General features: G+C 31.3%; 1 protein-coding gene across 1 annotated transcript; it reads right to left on the bottom strand.

Annotated features, from left to right (window-relative positions):
* Positions 1-6,653: 6,653 nt before the first annotated feature.
* On the bottom strand, positions 6,654-10,457 carry LOC134725621 (ADP-ribosylation factor-like protein 4C). The gene has a single exon (XM_063589579.1). The coding sequence runs from the start codon at positions 10,116-10,118 to the stop codon at positions 9,567-9,569; it is 552 nt and encodes a 183-aa protein (XP_063445649.1). The 5' UTR covers positions 10,119-10,457; the 3' UTR covers positions 6,654-9,566.
* Between the last annotated feature and the right edge of the window lie 10,894 nt (positions 10,458-21,351).

A 21,351-nucleotide genomic window follows, 5' to 3' on the forward strand; every position in this document is an offset into this window, starting at 1 on the left:
TGAAAATTTTAAAAATTGGTTTAGAAAAATCTTGTAAATGATTACCTTTTGAGAATGTCAACTCTGTAATTTATTTGACCTATTTTATTTTAGATCTTCCAAACAACCAACAATTACAAAAGGTGGAAGATTGAATGAAAACAAATAATTGTAAATTAACTAAATGCTTAGTTTTAACCAAATTTTTGAGAAATCATCTAATCCTGATTTTCATTTCAAAGTTATGGTTAACCCTAATCACCATTATCATGACCTCAGCTATTGATAAAAGATCAAACAATGGTCGATGACCTATGAAGTTTTTTCACAAATTTTTTTGTTAAAATGGATCACTTTGACTAGAATTACATCAAAAAATTGTTCCTATTGAGTCATTATTGTGGATAAAAGCCAGACACTTGTGATTCTCATAAAGCATTTGGGTGTTGTTCAACCTCTACTTAGTCATCAATAATGTTATAATGAATGGTGCTTTTGATATTATGTATGAACCCAAAGTCTTTAAGTTGTAAAATATTTTTTTTTATTGTATATTTTTGTGCTGTCATGATTGTGTATAATAAATATGTGCTTTTCATGTTCAAGAAGTTTTTACATGGTGCTAATAATATTTTTTGGTCTCATGGAAAGGGTAATTTTGTTTGTATATATGTAGCATATCAATCTATTGCAATAAAATTCATAATTTCAAATAGAATTTGGAGATTTAGCTTATTAAGTCCTTATATTTGTATAACATAAAATTTGTTCATAGTCGAAAATAGTTTTAACAATGAATTAGCTGCAATCAAAATTTGCTTGCTAGTCCCTCTCTGTGATCACAAATAGATAACTCTGGCTCATTTCCCAATCAATTTTTTTTTTTCTTTATTCTCATTTCCCAATCAATTTATCAATTAAAAGGGAAGTAATTTCATACAAATTTATTCATAGTCTATTTCAAAAATGATAAAAAGTTCTTTATATTGGTATGTAAAAATTTTAAACGTTTCAAATTTATGAAATTATATTCGTACATCAATTGTTTTGATACATCAATAACAAAAACTGAAATATATTGCATTGATTCATTTTGTAATTATTCAAAATTATATCAGAAACCTAAACATAATTATAAAAAAAATGAACCTGTTAAGGGGAGACAATTCTCGTATAACTTTTTCGAATTGGTACATCATACCACGGAATGTCACTCATCATACAAATGGCACATCCATATAATTAATTAACTGCGCAATCGCGCCACCTTCAATGATGATTCTGAATTATAAATATAACCAAAAGTTGTTAATCTATAGATAGTGAAGACTAATGAAAGCTAACCCACTGTAAAAATATTTTTTTGCACTTTTTTAAATCTTCCTCAGGAAAAATTCTGTAGCCACTTGACTTTCATAGCTGAAAATTAACGTTTTTACAGAATATTTGAATAAAGTAGTTACAGATTATTCGCTTCTCAAAGAGTAAGACGCAATAAAAATCGTATGCTTGCACAATCTTACAGAAATACGGATTTAATTAAGTCCTAAACATTTTGACATTCGTCGTTTATTTTTATCGAAAACCGGTTTAAACAAATCACACGTACGTGTTAAGATCCGACTAAATACCTATTTCCCGATATGGTCAGGTAAAATTGCTAATATATGCATGTATGAAAGTTTTAGGAATTTTTTTCCGTTTATGACCTTTTAACTCTGGATGTAATATTGTATTTTTGCAAATTTCTGGCTTTCTGGCTTTCAATTTTATGCCCCACCTTCAATAGTAAAGGGGCATTATGTTTTCTGGTCTGTGTGTCTGTTCGTTCATATGTCCATCCATTCTCCCCGCTTCAGGTTAAAGTTTTTGTTTAAGGTAGTTTTTGATGAAGTTGGAAGTCCAATCAACTTGAAACTTTAGAACACATTTCCCTATGATATGATCTTTCTAATTTTAATGCCAAATTACAGTTTTTACCCCAATTTCATGGTCCACTGAAATAGAAAATGATAGTGCTATTGGGGCATCCGTGTATTTGGGACACATTCTTGTTTCAATTATTTTGATTATCCTTCTGATATCATAAGATTAATTTGGAAATTAAATATGATTAAAGATAAATTCTTAAAAAAAAGAGCTAAATAATATTCTTAGTTTCGCCTGGGAAAAAATTAAAATTAAGAAAATACCCACCAATTCAGTTTTCAGATTGCATAGATAAGTAACTCTTCACACAATTTCTTCTCATAAAATAGTTAGATATAAAAAAAATCAAAAAAAATCTGATATTTGCACTTTTTTGAAGTTATATAATTGAAAATACTTGACTTTCATTTCAGTTTCTAGTAAAAATCAAATATATGTGTATTCTTCATAGGTTTGTTTTCCTGTGCATAAAGGAATATACATGTAATCCAGATTCAACATGTTAAAGGGGAGATAACTTACTTCACTACACAAATAGTATTGTTTCTGGGGATTCTTTTGTGAGTTTACTCATAGTTCTAATTTATATATAATGTTTAGTGAACTCAAGATTATGCTGGTCTTTCAATGTATTGATGATATCTGTTAGGGCAGCAAAATATGTGTTTAGCTTGGAATAAAATGCTCATCCACCAATGTATTTATAATATTTTATAGACAATGCTACATATTTGTTTTACTCAGGGTAATGTTTGTCTTTCAGAATATGTTTATATGTTTTTTTATTTTACTGTTTAGTAATCTCATTAACTTTAGTCTTTCAGTTCCTTTTTTTTTTGTATGTTAATCAGAAGAGTATACAAATGATGTGTAATATATTTACAAAATATGTAATCCACTTTCAAAATATTTTGTCCTTCATTTTATTTTTTGTTCTTATTTAAATAAAAATCATTTTTTAATCAGTTTTGTCTTTCTTGTCATAATAATTTAATCTTGGATGTGACGCGTCTTCTGATTGTCTGACGTTATTTTGTTATGAGCCCATATACATAATTTAGTCATGTGACAGTGACATCATCAATGTTTTTTCATGGTTTTCTACGGTTTAAAATGGAATTTAGAATTAAATTATAAGAAATGACTGTAATAATTTTTCTGTCTATTCGAAATAACATGAAAAATGTGGTGCACACTGTAAAATAACTCGCTACGCTTGTTATTCAGTGTGCACCAAATTTTTTATGTTATTTCTACATAGACAGAAAAAATATTACAGTCATTCCTTAAATAGATTTGCAAAACTTGAAAAATTGCAATTACCTGATGATACAGATAAATGCACTTCAGGGTTTTTTACACTTAATTTTTAGAAAAGAGTAATTTGTGTCTGTGTCTGGGAATACCAGGAAATAACCCTGGGAAAAAAACACATATCTAATTCTACAGGAAGCCCTCAATAACCTTAAATCAAGTACAGGATGCATTACAGCATATATTTGTTACTGTTATCAATACATGCTTATAAATATAAAAAAGAAGATGTGGTATGATTGCCAATGAGACAACTATCCACAAAATACCAAAATGACACAAACATTAACAATTATAGGTCACTGTACGGCCTTCAACAATGAGCAAAGCCCATACCACATATAGTCAGCTATAAAAGGCCCCGATAAGACAATGTAAAACAATTCAAGCAAGAAAACTAAAGGCCTTATTTATGTAAAAAAAATGAACGAAAAACAAATATGTAACACATAAACAAACGACAACCACTGAATTACAGGCTCCTGACTTGGGACAGGCACATACATAAATAATGTGGCGGGGTTAAACATGTTAGCGAGACCCAACCCTCCCCCTAACCTGGGACAGTGGTATAACAGTACAACATAAGAACGAACTGTAAAAATCAGTTGAAAAAGGCTGAACTCATCAGATAGACAAAATATAAAAGTGGACGTGGCCGGGTACTTATACATCCCGACACAAAAGACACAATGAACAGATCTGAGAGTACTCGCAGTTATCTGACAGCTAGTTCAAAGCCATTTACAACTAATAAAAAAATCATGCCTCTAAGAAAGTTTGTTAGGAATTAAGTTGCTAATAACATTGCAGTTTATTTTTAGCAGTTATGAGACAGCTATTCACCATAGTTCAAATAAAGTAGGATGAAAGCAATTATAGTCAATTGTATGGCCTTAAAAATTGAGTAAAACCCATACTGTATAGTCTGCTATAAAAGTTTCTGTCATAAAAAGTATGAAACAATTCAATTGAGGAAATGAACTGCCTAATATGTAACAATTTATGAATAAATATATAATAGACATGAACCAACTACAACCACTCAACTACGGGCGCCTACTAGAGACAGGTACATTAGGAATGTGGCAGATTTTAAACATGTTTGAAGGTGCCAACCCTCTCCTTATCCAGGACAGTATTGTCTTTCTCAAAGGCATATGCTAAGTACTTATTCATTCTCTATAAAGCTATGGAAAGTTATAAAATCTCCTGCTTGGTTCCCATTAACAATATTGGTTTGTCATAGGTTGAAATCAGATTAAAAAAAAGACTGGTAAGTAGGGACAGACAGAAAAATAAGAATTAGAGGGGCAGAAGATGAACCCCTTTGCCAAACTATTGGTGAAAAGTTGTGTTTTGTGGATCCACCACTGTGTGTTATGGCTATTATGTATTTGGTGAATCTACCTACAGATTTTTTTTTTAAATGTGGAAAAACCTGGTTGGGTATGTTGTAGTACAAAAGACTAGCCTGGCTAGGGTACATAATATAAAGGCAACTTGTGTTTTGTGTAAATAGTATAAATCACTGTCTAGCTGGGATAGATGGTAATATTACAAACCCAACTGGATTATATAGTATAAAGGCTAGTGCAGATTGTCCAAATTTTGCCAGGTGAGAAAATACAATCGCAATTTGGCAGCGAAATAATATTGCATTAAACCTGGCTATCATAAATGCAACTTTTTATTGATTCTTTAAACTGGCCATCCTGGCCTTAGCTTCTGGATATAAATAATATTCAGTAAAGCTTTGAATGTTGATTCATCCATAGTGGCATACACTAACCAGATGCTGAAGATGCCTAATTGACTGCCTTATCTCTTGTGATCTCTAATGTTCTCTCAGTGAAGGTTTACAGCCTTCCTTGTCAACAAATAATTTATTAAGGGACTATGTTTTTGGCTCATGGTGAAAATAATTCAATGTAAACTCCTCAGATATAATAAAAAAAAAAAAGAAGATGTGGTATGATAGCCGACGAGACTACTCTCCACAAGAGACTAAATGACACAGAAATTAACAAGTATAGATCACCATACAGCCTGTAAAAATTAGAAAAGCCCATACCACATAGTCAGCTATAAAAGCCACAAATTGACAAATGTTAAAATCTGAGACAGAAAGCCGTCATATTTTGCAGAATTGTTTGTTGAGTAGTTAACCATTTTGTTGTGCTTTATTCAATCATTTGCATAGGAGTTCTGGGACTTTGACCATTTTTTATTCTATTATTACAATAACACCTTTTGATTGATGGATTGGTGTTTAATGCCACTTTAAGCACATTTGTGCTATTTCATGTTGGTTGGTTTTTATTAGTGAAGGTAGCCAGAGAACCATGACCTTGACAGGAAAATCTGACAATCCTACTGTATTGGAGAGGAGTACACCTGCTAATTTGAGGTTTTCAATCACTCAACCTTAATGTTGACAGGCTATTATACTTATATGGTATTGACTTGTAATTATAAGGTAGTTTGAGAACTTAGACCATTCAGGACACCTTATATTATACCTTGTGAAGTCCTCCGATAATCTATTTTGTCTAATAAATTTTCCTGATCTTAATCTTTCCAACCATTATACATATACAAATGTAAATATCGGAATGATGATTTTAAGACCCTTTAAAAAGCTGACAATGTTTCTTTCTGCATAGTGATTACATTCCTATCATGGCAGCAATTGCACCATATAAATTCCAAATTAGCTCTGTTCCCAATCATAGAAACTTTACTAGGCAAATTAGAAGATCTTAGAACTTAATCTACTCCACTGCATTTTATATGCACCCGCCCCAAGTCAGGACACAGTAATTCAGTGATTACTGTTTGTTGCAGTGTATCATATTTCTTTTTCTTATGTTGTTTCTTACATAGGCTGTTAGTTTTCTTGTTAGAATTGTTTTACATTTGTGAAGTTTAGTCTTATATATCTTGCTATGTTGTATGGGTTTTTTTCATCCTTGAAGGCCATATGATGACCTAAATATATAAATGTGCTATATATTTTTATGTCATTTAGTGTAGTGGAAATTATATCTCATTGAAAACTATACAACATCTTCTTATTCTAATTATATCTTATATACATGTAAGGCATGAAGGGTCCTTTAATGTCAATTATCATTATTCTTTTGTGCATTCAAGAAGCTACAAAAAATGAGGGAACTTCCCAACAATGGCAAGTAGTTTCTCACAGTGTGATTTCAGCAAAATTAAGTATTCTATTTTCACTAGACCAAATTAGATTATCTCAATTGTTACAATGACACTAATTCATTTAAGTATCTCGGACACAGCAGATGACTTGAATTGACAGGCTAAACCCATCTGCTACAATAAAGTACTAATGAACTAAACACAGGTGTCAACAGGTAAACACCTAATCAATATCAAGTGTAAACATGAAAACAACAAATTCAATAATTTAAAAATTTAATTAACAGGATTATCAAACAGCAACAATATAATGAGAGTACAATCTAGCAACTATGAGTTGTTTACATAAATATATACCCAATTAATCAGTCTTATTTTTACATAATGCAGCTTTAAAAAAAATACAAAACCACAACCTTTCTTTATATATTAAATTCAACAATAAACTTCTCTGGATGCCATTAGACAACAAAATGGTAAAATTATTCATTTTTGTCTAACTGCCTTAATGGTTTAAAATTAAAGGACTAACTTGATCATGTTACATGATGTTACGAGTTAAAGGAAAGGTAGCTACCAAAACAGTCAGATCTTTTAAGTCCCATTCTATGGAAAAAACAACTATTTTATAAGGATTAGAATAAAATCTTTTTTAAACAATATATATAAGTCCGATTATAAAAATATAATATGTTCATGTAGAGTTCAAATGAGTGATGTCTTTAAACATTTATATTCAGCATGTTCAATAACAACCCATTTGCGGATCCAGAGGAGTGGTTCCGTGGATTGGAACCCCCCTTTTTTCACAGATCAATGCATTTGAATGGGAACATATAGTTGGACCCCCATCCTTTTTTAAAATGGCTGGAACCTCCCTTGCAATTCCTTTCTAGAAAGCATATTTTTTTTATAAATAAATGTATGTCCCTTGTCCTGCTTTATTAAATTCATAACATCTATCAGATGTATCCCTGGCTGCCTTGGATTCATATATATATAATACTAGTTTAGTACAGAATTCCTTATAGTCCAACAACAATAATCAATTGTCTTATTGTGTAGTTGTACATTTCATATGTATTTTCTGTGTCAAGTGCAGGAAATTTGCATATAATATATTAAACATTTTTTTTTAATCTAAAATTCTATATATATGTGAGATAATATAATATATAAGATAACATTCATTAACATTGACATAAACTGTATATCCAGTGTTATTATAAGGGGATAGGGACTGAAAACTTCCTTCTATTTAATAGATATCTGTTTCTAAGTATTACTAAGTTTTCAGATAAAATTTGGTTATTCAAGTACATGTATGATAAATTTTATCTAATTTTCATTTTTGTAATTTTGATGGAATATTAAATGATTATAAATAATCTTGTAATAACAAACATGTAGATAACTATTTCAATCTTTGGAAGTTGTCATTTTTAAATATAATTGATTTATCCTCATTATATGATGTATGTACAATTTATAGTTTATATCTGGAACATCTGAATACAGAAATACATGTAGGTACATTTTTGTACATGTATAGATATATGATATTATTCTAATGCTATTCCTGGACTTCCTCCCAAAATTGTCCATGAAAAAAGCAACATAAAGGCAGGCAAAATAAAAATAAAATTGTAGAGATCTTTTGTAAGGCCAAGAAATATATATATATAATATATATAATGTTTACAGTTACTTCATTTTTTGTGGGTACAATTATATACTCTTAGCCTGTTAGACATATACTTTTCGGCATAATACTGAGACAATACATTGAATACAACGTTCAATCTTCTTTAGAGATGAAAATACACTAAATATAAATGTACAAATGTATGTTATCAAAGATGCAATCCATTAAAAACTTGATCTTTAAATTTGAGCTGTTATTTTTTTTTGACATTGTGTCAGACATCCTGTAATACATATGTAATACAAGTAGGATATATATATACATGTGCAATTTAAGTAACTTTTTACTATCAAATCAAAGATTTAATATATATTATAAATGACAAGTTGATAAAGAATTTGCATAAAAGGTCTTACCAATACCGTGGTCAGATGTCTAACAGCTCTTACATACCAGAAACAAACAAATCTGACAGAGCATGAAAAATATCTCATTTAAATAAGACTGGTCAAGACAAAAGAGAGTGATAAAGAATTATCAATCAAAATGCTTTTTAAAAGAAGGGAACAATACAACTCATAGTCCGTAAATAATGTGACAATGCAAAGGCTAAAGATAATAATAATATAGTTCAATATGATTAAAATAAAATCTATATGGCAGAAACTGTCCTTCCTCAATATTACAAAGCTATAAAAGTGCTTACTTTTCCAGTATACATGTATTTGGTAGAAATTTTCCTTTCTCAGTATGCATAATATTATAAAGCTATTAAATGCTTAATTTTCCAGTAAACATGTACAATCATGTACATTGTATATGTATCTAAGTTTATTGCCAAAATAAAAGGTAAATTTCTTTAGTGGAAAAAGAATTTACAAACATATCATCTACCAAGCTACAAGCTGAATTAGCTACATGTTGCGCTATGTTGCAAACCTTTTTTTCTCTAAATTAATTTTAATCAAACAACTGTACATTTTTGTAGGTTCATACGAATGTTCTAAATACTATCCCACATGTCATTCATGCTAATGTATACTTTAGTATTGCCAAATAAAAATAAAGTGATTAAAATAAATGCTGGCAAAGATACACAGCAAATCTCTAAAAATATGTCGAAACAGTGATGAAGTTTTGTACCCAATTGCACAATGTCTGTACTTTTTTTTATCAATTTTCATTATTTATAACATGAATATTTACCCTATAAATTGGAATTTTAACACAAAATATACATTGTACATGTATGAAATTCAAGACTTTCGGTTTTTAAAAATTATGTTACATGTACATTGTATATCTGCCCTGTAATTATTTCTATACAAATTTATACTCAATTTGTTGGCAGTATCATAAAAAGATTTAAATTACAAAATAACAAATAAAATCTACAATTGCATAAATAACTCATAAACTGTATACAACAACACAACCCATAAATTAATATTTAAAAGACATAAAAATTATAAAAAAAAAACTTAACAATGTAGATCACAAAAATAATTTGTAGTCCTATACAACTTTTCTGTTATCGCTTCTTCTTCATTCTTCTCCTTTTTAACACAAGTTCATACATAGCTTCAATAGCATCAGACAACCCTTCTCCAGTGATAGCACAAGCACCAAGTAATGTCCACAATTGTGAAGGAGGTAGTTCATGTAAGCCTAACTGCTTTTCTACAGTAACAGGATCTAATGATCCCGGCATGTCTTGTTTATTGGCAATCACAAGTATGGGTAGTCCCTGGTTATCAGAGCAGCGAATTAGTTTAGTCAATTCTAATTTAGCCTCTTCTATTCTTTCTTTATCAACTGAATCAACAACAAATATAATACCTTCTGATGATCGAATATATGCTCTCCAAAGTGGACGAGTCTTATCTGCACCACCAATATCCCATATTGTGAATGTTGTTCCTTTTGCAGTACCTGTTTCACATTTAACTTTTTCACAGTTAAATCCTATAGTTGGTGTTGTGTTGGTAAACTGATCATACTTCAGTCTATATAAAAGAGTTGTCTTTCCTGACTGATCCAAGCCAATCATAGTGAGTTGCACTGCTGAAGAAGATCCTCCCATGTTACGTTCTCATTTTCCTTTCCCCTTTCACTACACAATACGAAAACTTAAACTTTAAAAACCCAAATATTGGTACACAACACGGATAAATTACTAGTCACACAAAAATTGAATGATATTTCAGGAATGTAAACATTTGTGTGAATGGATTTAATTTCCTTTGTATGTTTAACACTTATCGTATGGTATTGTTCTGTCACTTTCATACAGGAAAACACATGTTGCTCATTTACTCCGTTTCTTCCTTCTTCCGATAGTAAACTTTTATCATTTCATGATCTAAAAAATATAATTTGATTGAAAGGTAACACTTCCGGTTATAACGCCACCTATGACAGGTGAAGGATTTACTAAAGAAATTTAGGACCTGAACTCGGACCATAATAATAATATAGTTGTAATAATGATAAATTCTTTATTTAAATACTTTTTGCGAGATCCATTGCTATAGAGTAGTACAACCGTTAATCTGTAGATATATGCATTATTCGTAGATCATTTAACAAAGGCATTTTAGGATAAAACTAAAGAATAGATAAAATTACCTGTCCACTCCTTTATATTATACAAAGCAGTTAGATAACTGGGCCTGGAACAAACTCGACCTTTAACGTATTATATCACATTTGTAATAAAACAAACTGTAGGTAGTCTATTCCCAGATGTAGTAAATATAATCTTACACTAATGTAATCAAGTATTAGTTAACTTGTCTCTTCATATAAAATAAGGTAAAACACATCAACGCCGGGAGTTATATATAAAATAATAAATAAATACATAGAAATTGAAAATGACGCTCATCCGCAACTCTATAATAAAGCTGTACAATTATTGAAACAGTAGCGTAAAGATCTATCAATACGATTTTTATTAGTATATCTGACTATTTTAATTTCTGAAGCACTGATTCTTAATTAATTTATGGACTGTCTTTTCTTATATAACTGGGTTTTTTTTCTACCGAAAAAAACTCGATATATAAATAGGGTAGGTTTATATAAGTATAACCACACCGTTACAGCCACTAAGCCAGACATCAGTATCCAAATTTGTAAGTTTGTTTATATGTTAGACGATAAAACCTTTCTAACATTCAATTCAATTCTGTATTACTTTGAGCAAATGATGCTCATCAGTACAAATATAATATATATGCAAATACAATAATTTTAATATCATAAATAAATACATAAAACATATATAACTGATAAATGAATACATCCGAGAAGAATAATAATCTGTAGTAAGTATTGGTAACTTATAACATGTCTGTTCTACGTTTAAATGCATGAAAATGAGTTCAAGTTTGTTCAAGGGTGTTTTTAAGGAAAACAACCAACAGAAAAAACACTCTTTTTTTTACACCAATACACAAATAAACACTGTCATCAGGGATTATATAGTCTAACCAGAGACATATAATACAAAGGCATTGTATTATATGTCTCTGTAAGAACACATACTTTTTTTTTGCAACACACATGCATTGCAATACCAGCAGTAAACACTGCCACTTGATATTAATAAGGAAACACAGTTTGCGTAAAATAAAGAGAGACAAAAGATACCAAAGGGTTATTCAAACTCATTTTAGTCGTAAGCAACCTGACAATTCCATGGCAATAAATAGACAAAAGTTACTGGATAATTGCCGTTGATAATAATGTCATACGATTGTGTAATTACAGGTAGCTATGTTATTACTTAGTTTAATAAGTGATTGAATAGTGTAAACAGTACACGTGTTCATGTGTTAGTAATTAGTTTTAAGGTGATTAAAAAGGTGTCAACTGTATATTTTTATTCTTAATAACTTCTGATAATAAAGGCACACCTCATTAATCTGGTAATAATGACATTGAATTCATGAATGAATTTTATTTCTCATAAACTGCAAGTTACATAGTTACAGAGAATATATAAGCAATTACATAAAATATTGAAGCACATGTGAACAACCCCCACTAATAAACTAATAAATCAACATTACACGTAACAGTTTACATGTTACAGTGAATTAAACAAAAAAATCGGTGATTTTGTAAAATCCCTTAAATCAGGAGTTTAACAAGAGATTTATAAAACCACAGGTTCTGAGCCAATGACTTTAGGGATTTTACAAAATCTTTCAAATAATTGAGATTTTGTTTACAGATTCACCGATTTAATTTTGTGATTTATAAAATATTACGATCTTTTTGTTTAAACTATTCATTGAAAAAACCTATAATAGTACTTTACCATTAAGCCCTTTTAAATTAATACAAGGTGACAAATAAAATTTTAAAAAAAGGATTGGAATCTGTGAACATATTGCAATATATCAACAAAAGAGACAACACAAGCTCATACTACTTACCTTGCTTGAAAGTAAGTCTGTCTTTAGTAATTCAATCTGTAATTGCTACAAAGTTAAAAAAAAAAAAAAATGAGAATGGAAATGGGGAATGTGTCAAAGAGACAACAACCCGACCATAGAAAAGACAACAGCAGAAGGTCACTAACAGTTCTTCAATGTAGCGAGAAATTCCTACACCCGGAGGCGTCCTTCAGCTGGCCCCTAAACAAATATTTAACCCTGCCACATTATTTATGTATGTGCCAGTCCCAAGTCAGGAGCTTGTTATTCAGTGGTTGTCGTTTGTTTATGTTTTATCATAAATTTTAGTATTAAGCTTCCCGTTAGTGATATAGATATCAAGATCGAGGAGAGGGCATACATTTCTTTAGTATACATACTGAAGTCGTCATTATTGAGAGCCAAAATATCTAAAAGTATTATTGATTTTGTTTATCAGATGTTGTTTCGATGGATCTTTGGTGATTTTTGTCATAAATTGTAACTCATAGCAATACAAAAACAGGTCCGCAATAAGTGGTGCACAGTTAGTCCCCATTGGAATTCCGATAACCTGACGATATACGAAATCTCCAAAGCGAACAAAAGAACAAAAATGTTATCTAGTAAAAATTCAAGGGCAGATATAGTATCAAAACATGTCCAATTGACATAGTTTTTTTGTTTATTGCTACTAAAAATGACCTAAAAGAGTTTGAACATATAACATTCACATTCTGACTTCTTGAATGCCCTGTTAACTAGGTCATTTAGGTGAATTTTTCTTAATGAAAATGTGAGACAATGTGGTATGTAGGGTAGAAAAATCAAAACTTTGAACATATTCAAAATCACCAATGTAAGCATGCAATTTGTCAAGTACTTCCAACGAGTTTTTGACACTCCAAAGGTAATTAATTCCACTATTTTCGAAGGCCTTATTTGAACAATATATTATCAGGTTTTTGTACCAAGTGTACTGGTAAGAATAATAGACAATTAAGTAGTGGAACAATGACGTGAAGACGACATAAATCTATATTTGTAAGGTGTTTTGTGTAGCTTCGGAAGCCAATACATAGTTAGGACTTTCATTGTATTGGTTCTGCTTGTAAAGCGGTAGCTAAAAGTTTATGTTTGTTACAGATGTCGTTTTCTGAAAATGGAGTCAGTTGGAAAGTTGGTGAATTGGTGATGTATATTCTAAAACATATGATTGAATTGATAACAGGGAAAAACAGCCATTATTTTTTCTAATCTATGGTGGTAATAGTTTACTCACATCATCTTTATCAAATGGTAACATTCAAATTACGAAGCAGTCACATCTTATCATTTGTTTTCCAGTGAATAGCTTTCTCGATTGAAATAGGTAATAAAACTTTACTCAGCACTCACGGAGTATTATAGCAGCAAATATTGATATTTTTAAGAAGCTTCTAATACAATTATCTCACTAGTAATAAAAACAAGACATTGTGCATTAGCATGTATATTTCAAATAACATAAGTTTAATAGATATCATTGTCAAAATGTACATCGATTTATTTTGGTTACTGATATAAATAAACATAGGCGGATATAGAGGAGGGCAAAGGTGTCCCTCTTTTTTCAACGGTGAACATGTTGATTGATTATATAGGGAATCATTGAAGCATGACTGGAGAGGCCCACTCAAAGGCAGACATTTGGCCCCCTTATGAAAATGCTGGATCCGCCACTAAAAACAACATCAGAAAAAGCTCATTACTGTACATACGTCCAACTCATCAGTGGCGCTAGAATTAAAACATTCGGAAAGGAAAAGAAGGTCCTCGATACATTGAATATTTAGAGAATTTTGTTTAAGCGTTTGGTAACTGTCTCATTGCCTATGCTTAATATTTTCATATTTAATATTAAGATAAAATAAATAAAATAAAAAGAATGTATTACCAATAAGACATTGAATGGTTAACACTTTTAAATATCAACAATAGTAACAAGCGTATAACAAAAAGACGGAAGTATAAATCACATGTAATGAATATCAATTTTGCAATTTAAATGACGAAAAAAAACTAACAAAAACAGATGACTCTTTATTTACAATAGTCATTGAATCGTAGTAGAATCATCGCGGAAAACCCAGAGAGGTTCTTGTTGCGTTTTTGGTTCGTACTTAAAAATGCAGGCTCTGAATATTTTAGTGTTGCTTCATAATTTTATTTCTCTTGTTGATTCAGATAATTGTGGAATAACGTCTCGATCAGGAAGTGTTATATGTGACTGTCAATCACAGTATAGAAAACTCATACCACAACACTGTCCGAAAAACACAACTGATTTACTTTTGGCGAACAATAACCTAGGTAACTTGCGTGGGCTAGCCTTCGCAAAATATACAAAGCTTAGACAACTAGATGTTTACAACTGTAGTATAACTGATATTGAAAATTCAGCCTTTGACAATTTGGTATCTCTAATATCATTGAATTTATTCTCGAATCCAATGCAGAAGTTTCGGAGTAACGTATTTGCATCTATTGGTGGATTACAATATCTTTCCATTTCACATCAATTACTCTCAACGTATCCAGAAAGCTCATGGTCAGATTTGTTCAATCTTACCACACTCATGACGAATGGTGAAATATCGAATGGAACATTTTCTCCAGTGTTTTCGGCAATGAAACGATTGAACTATTTCCGGCATTTCTTGGATAATGATATGCATGTTTTACACAATGATACGTTTAAGGCTTTTGGACATATCTATTTAAAAACGTTGGAATTGACTGGAAGATTACGGAGGATTGAAAGAGATGCCTTTCTGCCGTTGCGAGTCCTCTGTAGTCTACTCTTTCCACATTTGAGACAGCTGCGCTTATCGAATACGTTGCAGTCTTTTTACGTCTTCAAAGACCGTCATATGGATGAAATAGATCTAACCTCTGCTTTTTATTCCTATGGTGAATATATCATTACGGCTAAATTATTTCAATATATCGGGAATATATGCTTGAAATCATTACTCTTGAGAGGCAATAAAATTAAAATAATAGAAGGAACTGCTTTAGAGACAATGAAGTATAAAAATTGTTTGGAAAACGCAGATTTGGCGAAAAATGACTTTGATATCCACCAAATAATGGTAATATCTCTGTTAAAGTTGTTGTCAAATTTAAAAAGATTTGACATATCTCAACTAGAAAGGGACCGAAATTTGAAAGTCTTCCATTATGACTACCAAACGAGTAGAAAAAACACTGATCATCTGGCTAAATTTGATAACCGAAGCAAGGTAAGCAACAGTTACAATCGTATATCAGATTTCCTTATAAGCTTACCATCTTCTCTTGAATACTTTAATGGATCATTAATAGAAGTCCGTGCTGGGCATTCACCAAATAGTATAACCTTCACTGGAATAAAACATATGAAGATGTTTGATATAGCGTCTACAACATTAGAAGACTGCAACTACACAATACAAGGACTCGAACATGTTGAGGTACTGAACATATCACACTTCAAATGCAATGTTCTGAATTATACTTTTCTTCGTTCGTGTGTGAATTTACAACAGCTAATAATGCATAGCTCTTCTCTAGGAACTGGACTTGAAAATGACCACCATGGTGTGTTCCTCAAAGATCTAAATCGTTTACAGCAAATAGACTTTTCTAGAAATGAGTTCAAATTGCAATTCTCAAAATTAGCATTTCAAAGTCAGCTACAAAGTTTGCGATTCTTAATATTGAAGGGAAACATGTTTACAATTATGCCGATCAATTTGGCTGAGTTTAACAAACTTATTTTTCTAGATATCCGAAACAATAAAATATTGTACCTGACCAATAAAGAAATTAATGATATTGAACGAGCATATACAAAGTTGATAGGACCGTTAGAAATACTTTTAGAAGGAAATCCGTTTGTTTGTAATTGCGATTCCTTAAATTTCGTGAAATGGTTATTCAACACAAGAGTGAAACTTGACAGACATGGGAACTATTCGTGTCTTTTCTATGAAGGCAGTTTTACAACGACATACGAAGTTTACAAAAAGAAGCAAGATATTGAAAATCATTGTTCCAACACGATCCATAGAAGGTGGATGATTATTTCAATCCTATTATTTGTGGTCATATTAGTCTTTGGAATAGTTATCGTTGGGTTTCGATACAGAAACAATCTAAAAACGTTTTGTTTGGAAATAGTCATAAAGCCATGTCGGTCAGATTATCAGAAAATTGAATGACATAACAAATAACCGCAAAAGTATTGAATAAAATTCTAGCTCTTAAATATATTTTATTTTAGTTTCTACAGTCGGTTGGTTTTAAGGTTAAGCTACATGTTTTGGCTTTATTTAGAAATATACAGCTTATTGATGCCGCTGGCGAAACGGTGTCAAAACTTTTTGTTTTCACATTATGTATATGAAGCACTGATATTTATTCTCAATAAAAAATCAAATCTGACAAACTGTTCTAATATTCTTAACTTGAACTAGTTTTCGAAATGTCAAAAATGGATACTATGAAAATATTGGCGAACTCGATTCAAGATACATCTGAAGATCACGATGAGGACTGCATCGAGAAACAATCGCCCACACTAAACTGAAACCTCAAAATTGTTTCGACTTTAGACTAGTCTTTATTTCATCTTTAAAATCATAAGTCAATATTTTTAAGTGTTAAACTAGCAGAGAAAATTGCAAACAATATTCCTTGTTTAATATGAAAAATGTCCCTATGGCTCTTAAACTTTCCTTTACCAATAAAAGACTCGATGTCGTCAACTTAAGCAATATCCTTTATCATTAATTTAGTTCATTCGAAAATACCTTGTTATTTAAAGATCTGTACCAATCATTTCTTATACCTATACTAAACCAATTGCAACTAAAATTTCCAAAACAAACACGTTTTGCAGGATCTAAATATTAACGGCTCCAAGTATTAAACTCCGGATTGCACATACAATCCTACTGACCACGTTATTACCGATGACCTCAACATTGTAAGTAACACTTCCCTGCGAAATGTGTTATCCAAAATGTTCAAAATATCGTGAGCCTAAATCCATCAATTGAAAATACAACTTTAAAATACTTATGGATTCAGTCGAGGATTATGCAAGGCAATGAGCTAAACGCGAGAAAGGAAACGTATATACTCTTTCCGAATGGATAAATGCTGTGAGGTCGTTGAAACAAATCAGAATTGAGAAACTGAATGGGTCCTTCAATACCCATGCTACGTCAATCTTTAAAAGACCTAAATGTTTCAAAACACTTGTCCTTCCTCCATGACAAATATATTATTGTCCCCGTAGATAAATCTCCAAACAACCTATCGTATTTGTGTAAGTCTCATTTTTACCAAATGAATTAGGTATTAACAATTCATTTGGAAACTCAACATATACCCTCACGACACTAACAAAAGAGGAAATACAGGACGATCATTGTTCTGTTCTATGTTCCGTTGGAATTTCAACCAAATATGAAGAACTGAATCATCCATCCCTGTTTTTGATACCTAAACTACATAAGTGTCATTACAAACCTTTGGTAAAAATGAAAAAGACGAACAGACAAACAATAGTACACATGACACAACATATAAAACTAAAGAATAAGCAACACGAACCCCACCAAAACCTGGGGGTAATCTCAGGGGCTCTGGAATGGTAAGCAGATCCTGCTCCACAAGGGGCACCCGTCGTGTTTCTCATGTTACAACAAATCCTGTAAATAGTCTTATTCGGTAGGCCACATTGATGAAAGGGAAAGAGATTGTAGTTACGACCTAAGGAACATATCCGATATCATCTGTGAAACGGTTATTCCATGAGGGTTAACCAACTAGTGATGACGTCAATTAGCAATATTCACATACAATCCGAATATGTTCTTTATAAAGTAAGATTTATCCCTTCCTAAGACAAGATACTTGTTTCTGTCAGTCACATGTCTAATGTCATTGACCTCATTTTCATGGTTCAGTGATTACTTAGAAAAAAGTTTAGATTTTTTGTAATGTTAAGTTCTCTCTCATTATAAGTAATATGATAACTATATTGGGTATGTGCGTAAATTGCAAGGTCCTCATGACCGTCAGACCGTTTTCATTTGACCTCGGACTCATTTCATGGATCAGCGAACGAGGTTAAGTTTTGGTGGTCAAGTCCATATCTAAGATACCACAACCAATATCTAGTATATTTGGTGTATAGAAGCACTGTAAGATGTATATGTGTAACTGGCAAGTTATGGGATCTTGACCATATTTTCATGGTTCAGTGGTTATAGTTAAGGTTTTAAGTTTTGGTCTTTTTTTAATGCTATAAGCAATATGTCAACTATATTTGGTGTATGGAAATATGCTATATGTCAAACGCACATGTTTTATTTGACCTTGACCTCATTTTTACGGTTCATTGCTCAGTGTTAAGTTTTTGTGTTTTGGGCTGTTTTTCTTAAACTATAAGTCAACTGAATTTAACTGTAGGCGTAAATACTTACTTCAACTGTTAAACAGGGAAGTAACTCTGCAAGTTTTATGAATTTATCGATTAAATCAATATTATTCGTTGATTCTTACATTTGTTGTTATAGTAGTATAAATCAGATCAATTAAGTTTATTGGTTCATTCAAATTGAACACAAAATAATTTTTAACAAGAATTCTGCAAAAAAAATGATTAATCAATACCTCTTATTGAAATTGCAGTAAAATTTTTGTATTTATATACAACGTATGTACACATGATTTGTGGAGCGTGTGTCCTGGTGACACATCTGAACATCGATCGCTGTTAATTTCGGCGGATCTGTTTGGTTTGGTGTCCCTCTTTAGAACACATTCCGCATTATATGGAACTCCCGCTGCCTTGTCGCACGGTTGAGATCTGTCTAAATTGGCCTCTCGTTTAGGCCCTGGGTATAAAAAGTTAACATTCGACTTCTAAAGTTTCTAAAAAAATTGGGAAGTTGGGGTTATTCTTCGTAAAACATTTCTGACGCTCTAGAACGGCTCTACATGTGGTAGACTGCCAGATCTTTTTGTTTCAATTCATACTCTGGTATTTTTTTTCGGTCATTAAAAGTTTGTTTAAGTACTTATTTATGACAAACAAAGCCGCATGTGTACAGAATATATTTCAAACGGGTGTTGCTAAACGGCGGAAACGGAATGCGGAATGGAAACGGAAACGGCAAATGACAAGAGAAAATTTGTAATCACAAAATTGAAGTTCTCATAAAACAAGTCTGTATCACAAAGTTTTGAAAGATGAAATGATTTTGTTATGACAGAATTGAATTTTGTACAAAACTACAAGTGTCCCATTCGGCTCCCCGTACTATAACCCTCTATAGTACCGCAAACTGTCCTTCACAAACCTCAAAGTAAAAAATAAAGGCAACAGTAGTATACCGCTGTTCAAAACTCATAAATCCATGGACAAAAAACAAATTCGGGGTAACAAACTAAAACCGAGGGAAACGCATTAAATATAAGAGGAGAACAACGACATAACAACAAAACGTAACACACACAGAAACGGACCAAGCATCAGACAAAACACCACGAGAATAACAAATATAATATAAAACACTCACGTTTTTGTTTTGTATATGACTCTGTTGTGAAATTAAAATATTTCAAGCAGGGAATATTGAAGAAAAATCTTGTAATATTGGATGGTATTTGTTTTAGTTATATGGGCGAACAATGAACTTTTATTATTGCTCAATATTTTTTTATATTTTTTGATTTAATGTAAGTTTATTTCTTGCTCTGATGGCTAGCATATATAATTTAAAAAATTGAACCCCCTATACATTATCAGTAGATATCTCAGTAGGATTGACATTATTCTGAATGGATATAATTTTACGTGTTTGACATTGTAGATGCAAATAAATGGCTCTAAGCATACCTCCTCCTTTCATTTATATATTTGGATTGGTGTTTTAATAACGTATACCCATATTCCTGTTAAGATATATACAGAGAAAAGTGTCTTGGTAAAATTCTGTATTCATTTTTTTCTTACCTTTTTACTTAAAATTCGTAATATTTTTCTTTATTCATTTTTCTCTATTCTTTTTGTTTAAGGATCATTCGTTAAGGAGCAACTATTTAACCTCAAAGAGTAGGCATATGCGATTTTGTCTAACACAGAATCTTTTTATCGTGCGAACAATTTTATTTTATTTTTCAAAGCTATCAATAAAATTATTTTTGTTCAAAATTTAACACTATGATGTATGGTGTAAATCTAAATACAGAAAACTATTTTTGCCCTCTGCTTGAATGCATATTTTTTTCATCTGTTTGGGAAGTTAAGCGATAGTTGATGTATGAGTATTTTGTGTTGCTATATATTTTTACTTATTCTTTCCCTTATTCTCTATTCTATCAATCCCATATTTACACTCAGCTGAATTGGTGTATCATAAATACAAAATGTACGTTTAAATATCAACACTATCTTTATTGTTTTACAAATAAATATTTGTATATGCATTTATGACGAACTTAAAGTCATTAAATTGTACTTAAATCATATTTGGAAAACCAGCTATAGGCTCCTGTTGAGTGTTTGGGTTCCGCTACGAGATGAAGGCTTTACATATTGTGCTGCTTTTTAGATTAGTTTCTCTTGATGCTTCCAATAACAGTTACTGTGGAATAACGTTTCGACAGGCTAGTGTTATATGTGACTGCCAATCAAAGTATATGAAACTCATACAAGAGCACTGTCCGGAAAATACAACTGATTTACAGTTGGCGAACAATAACCTGGATATATTGCGTGCGCATACATTCACTAAATTCAAACAACTACGACATCTAGATGTTTCCAACTGTAGTATAACTGCTATCGAAAAA

This window comes from Mytilus trossulus, chromosome 7, assembly GCF_036588685.1.
Source record: "Mytilus trossulus isolate FHL-02 chromosome 7, PNRI_Mtr1.1.1.hap1, whole genome shotgun sequence".
In the NCBI taxonomy this organism is placed as follows: Eukaryota; Metazoa; Mollusca; class Bivalvia; order Mytilida; family Mytilidae; genus Mytilus; species Mytilus trossulus.

Bases quoted from the DNA above. Each gene is read 5' to 3' on its own strand.
- LOC134725621 (XM_063589579.1), bottom strand. From the start codon at position 10,118: ATGGGAGGATCTTCTTCAGCAGTGCAACTCACTATGATTGGCTTGGAT.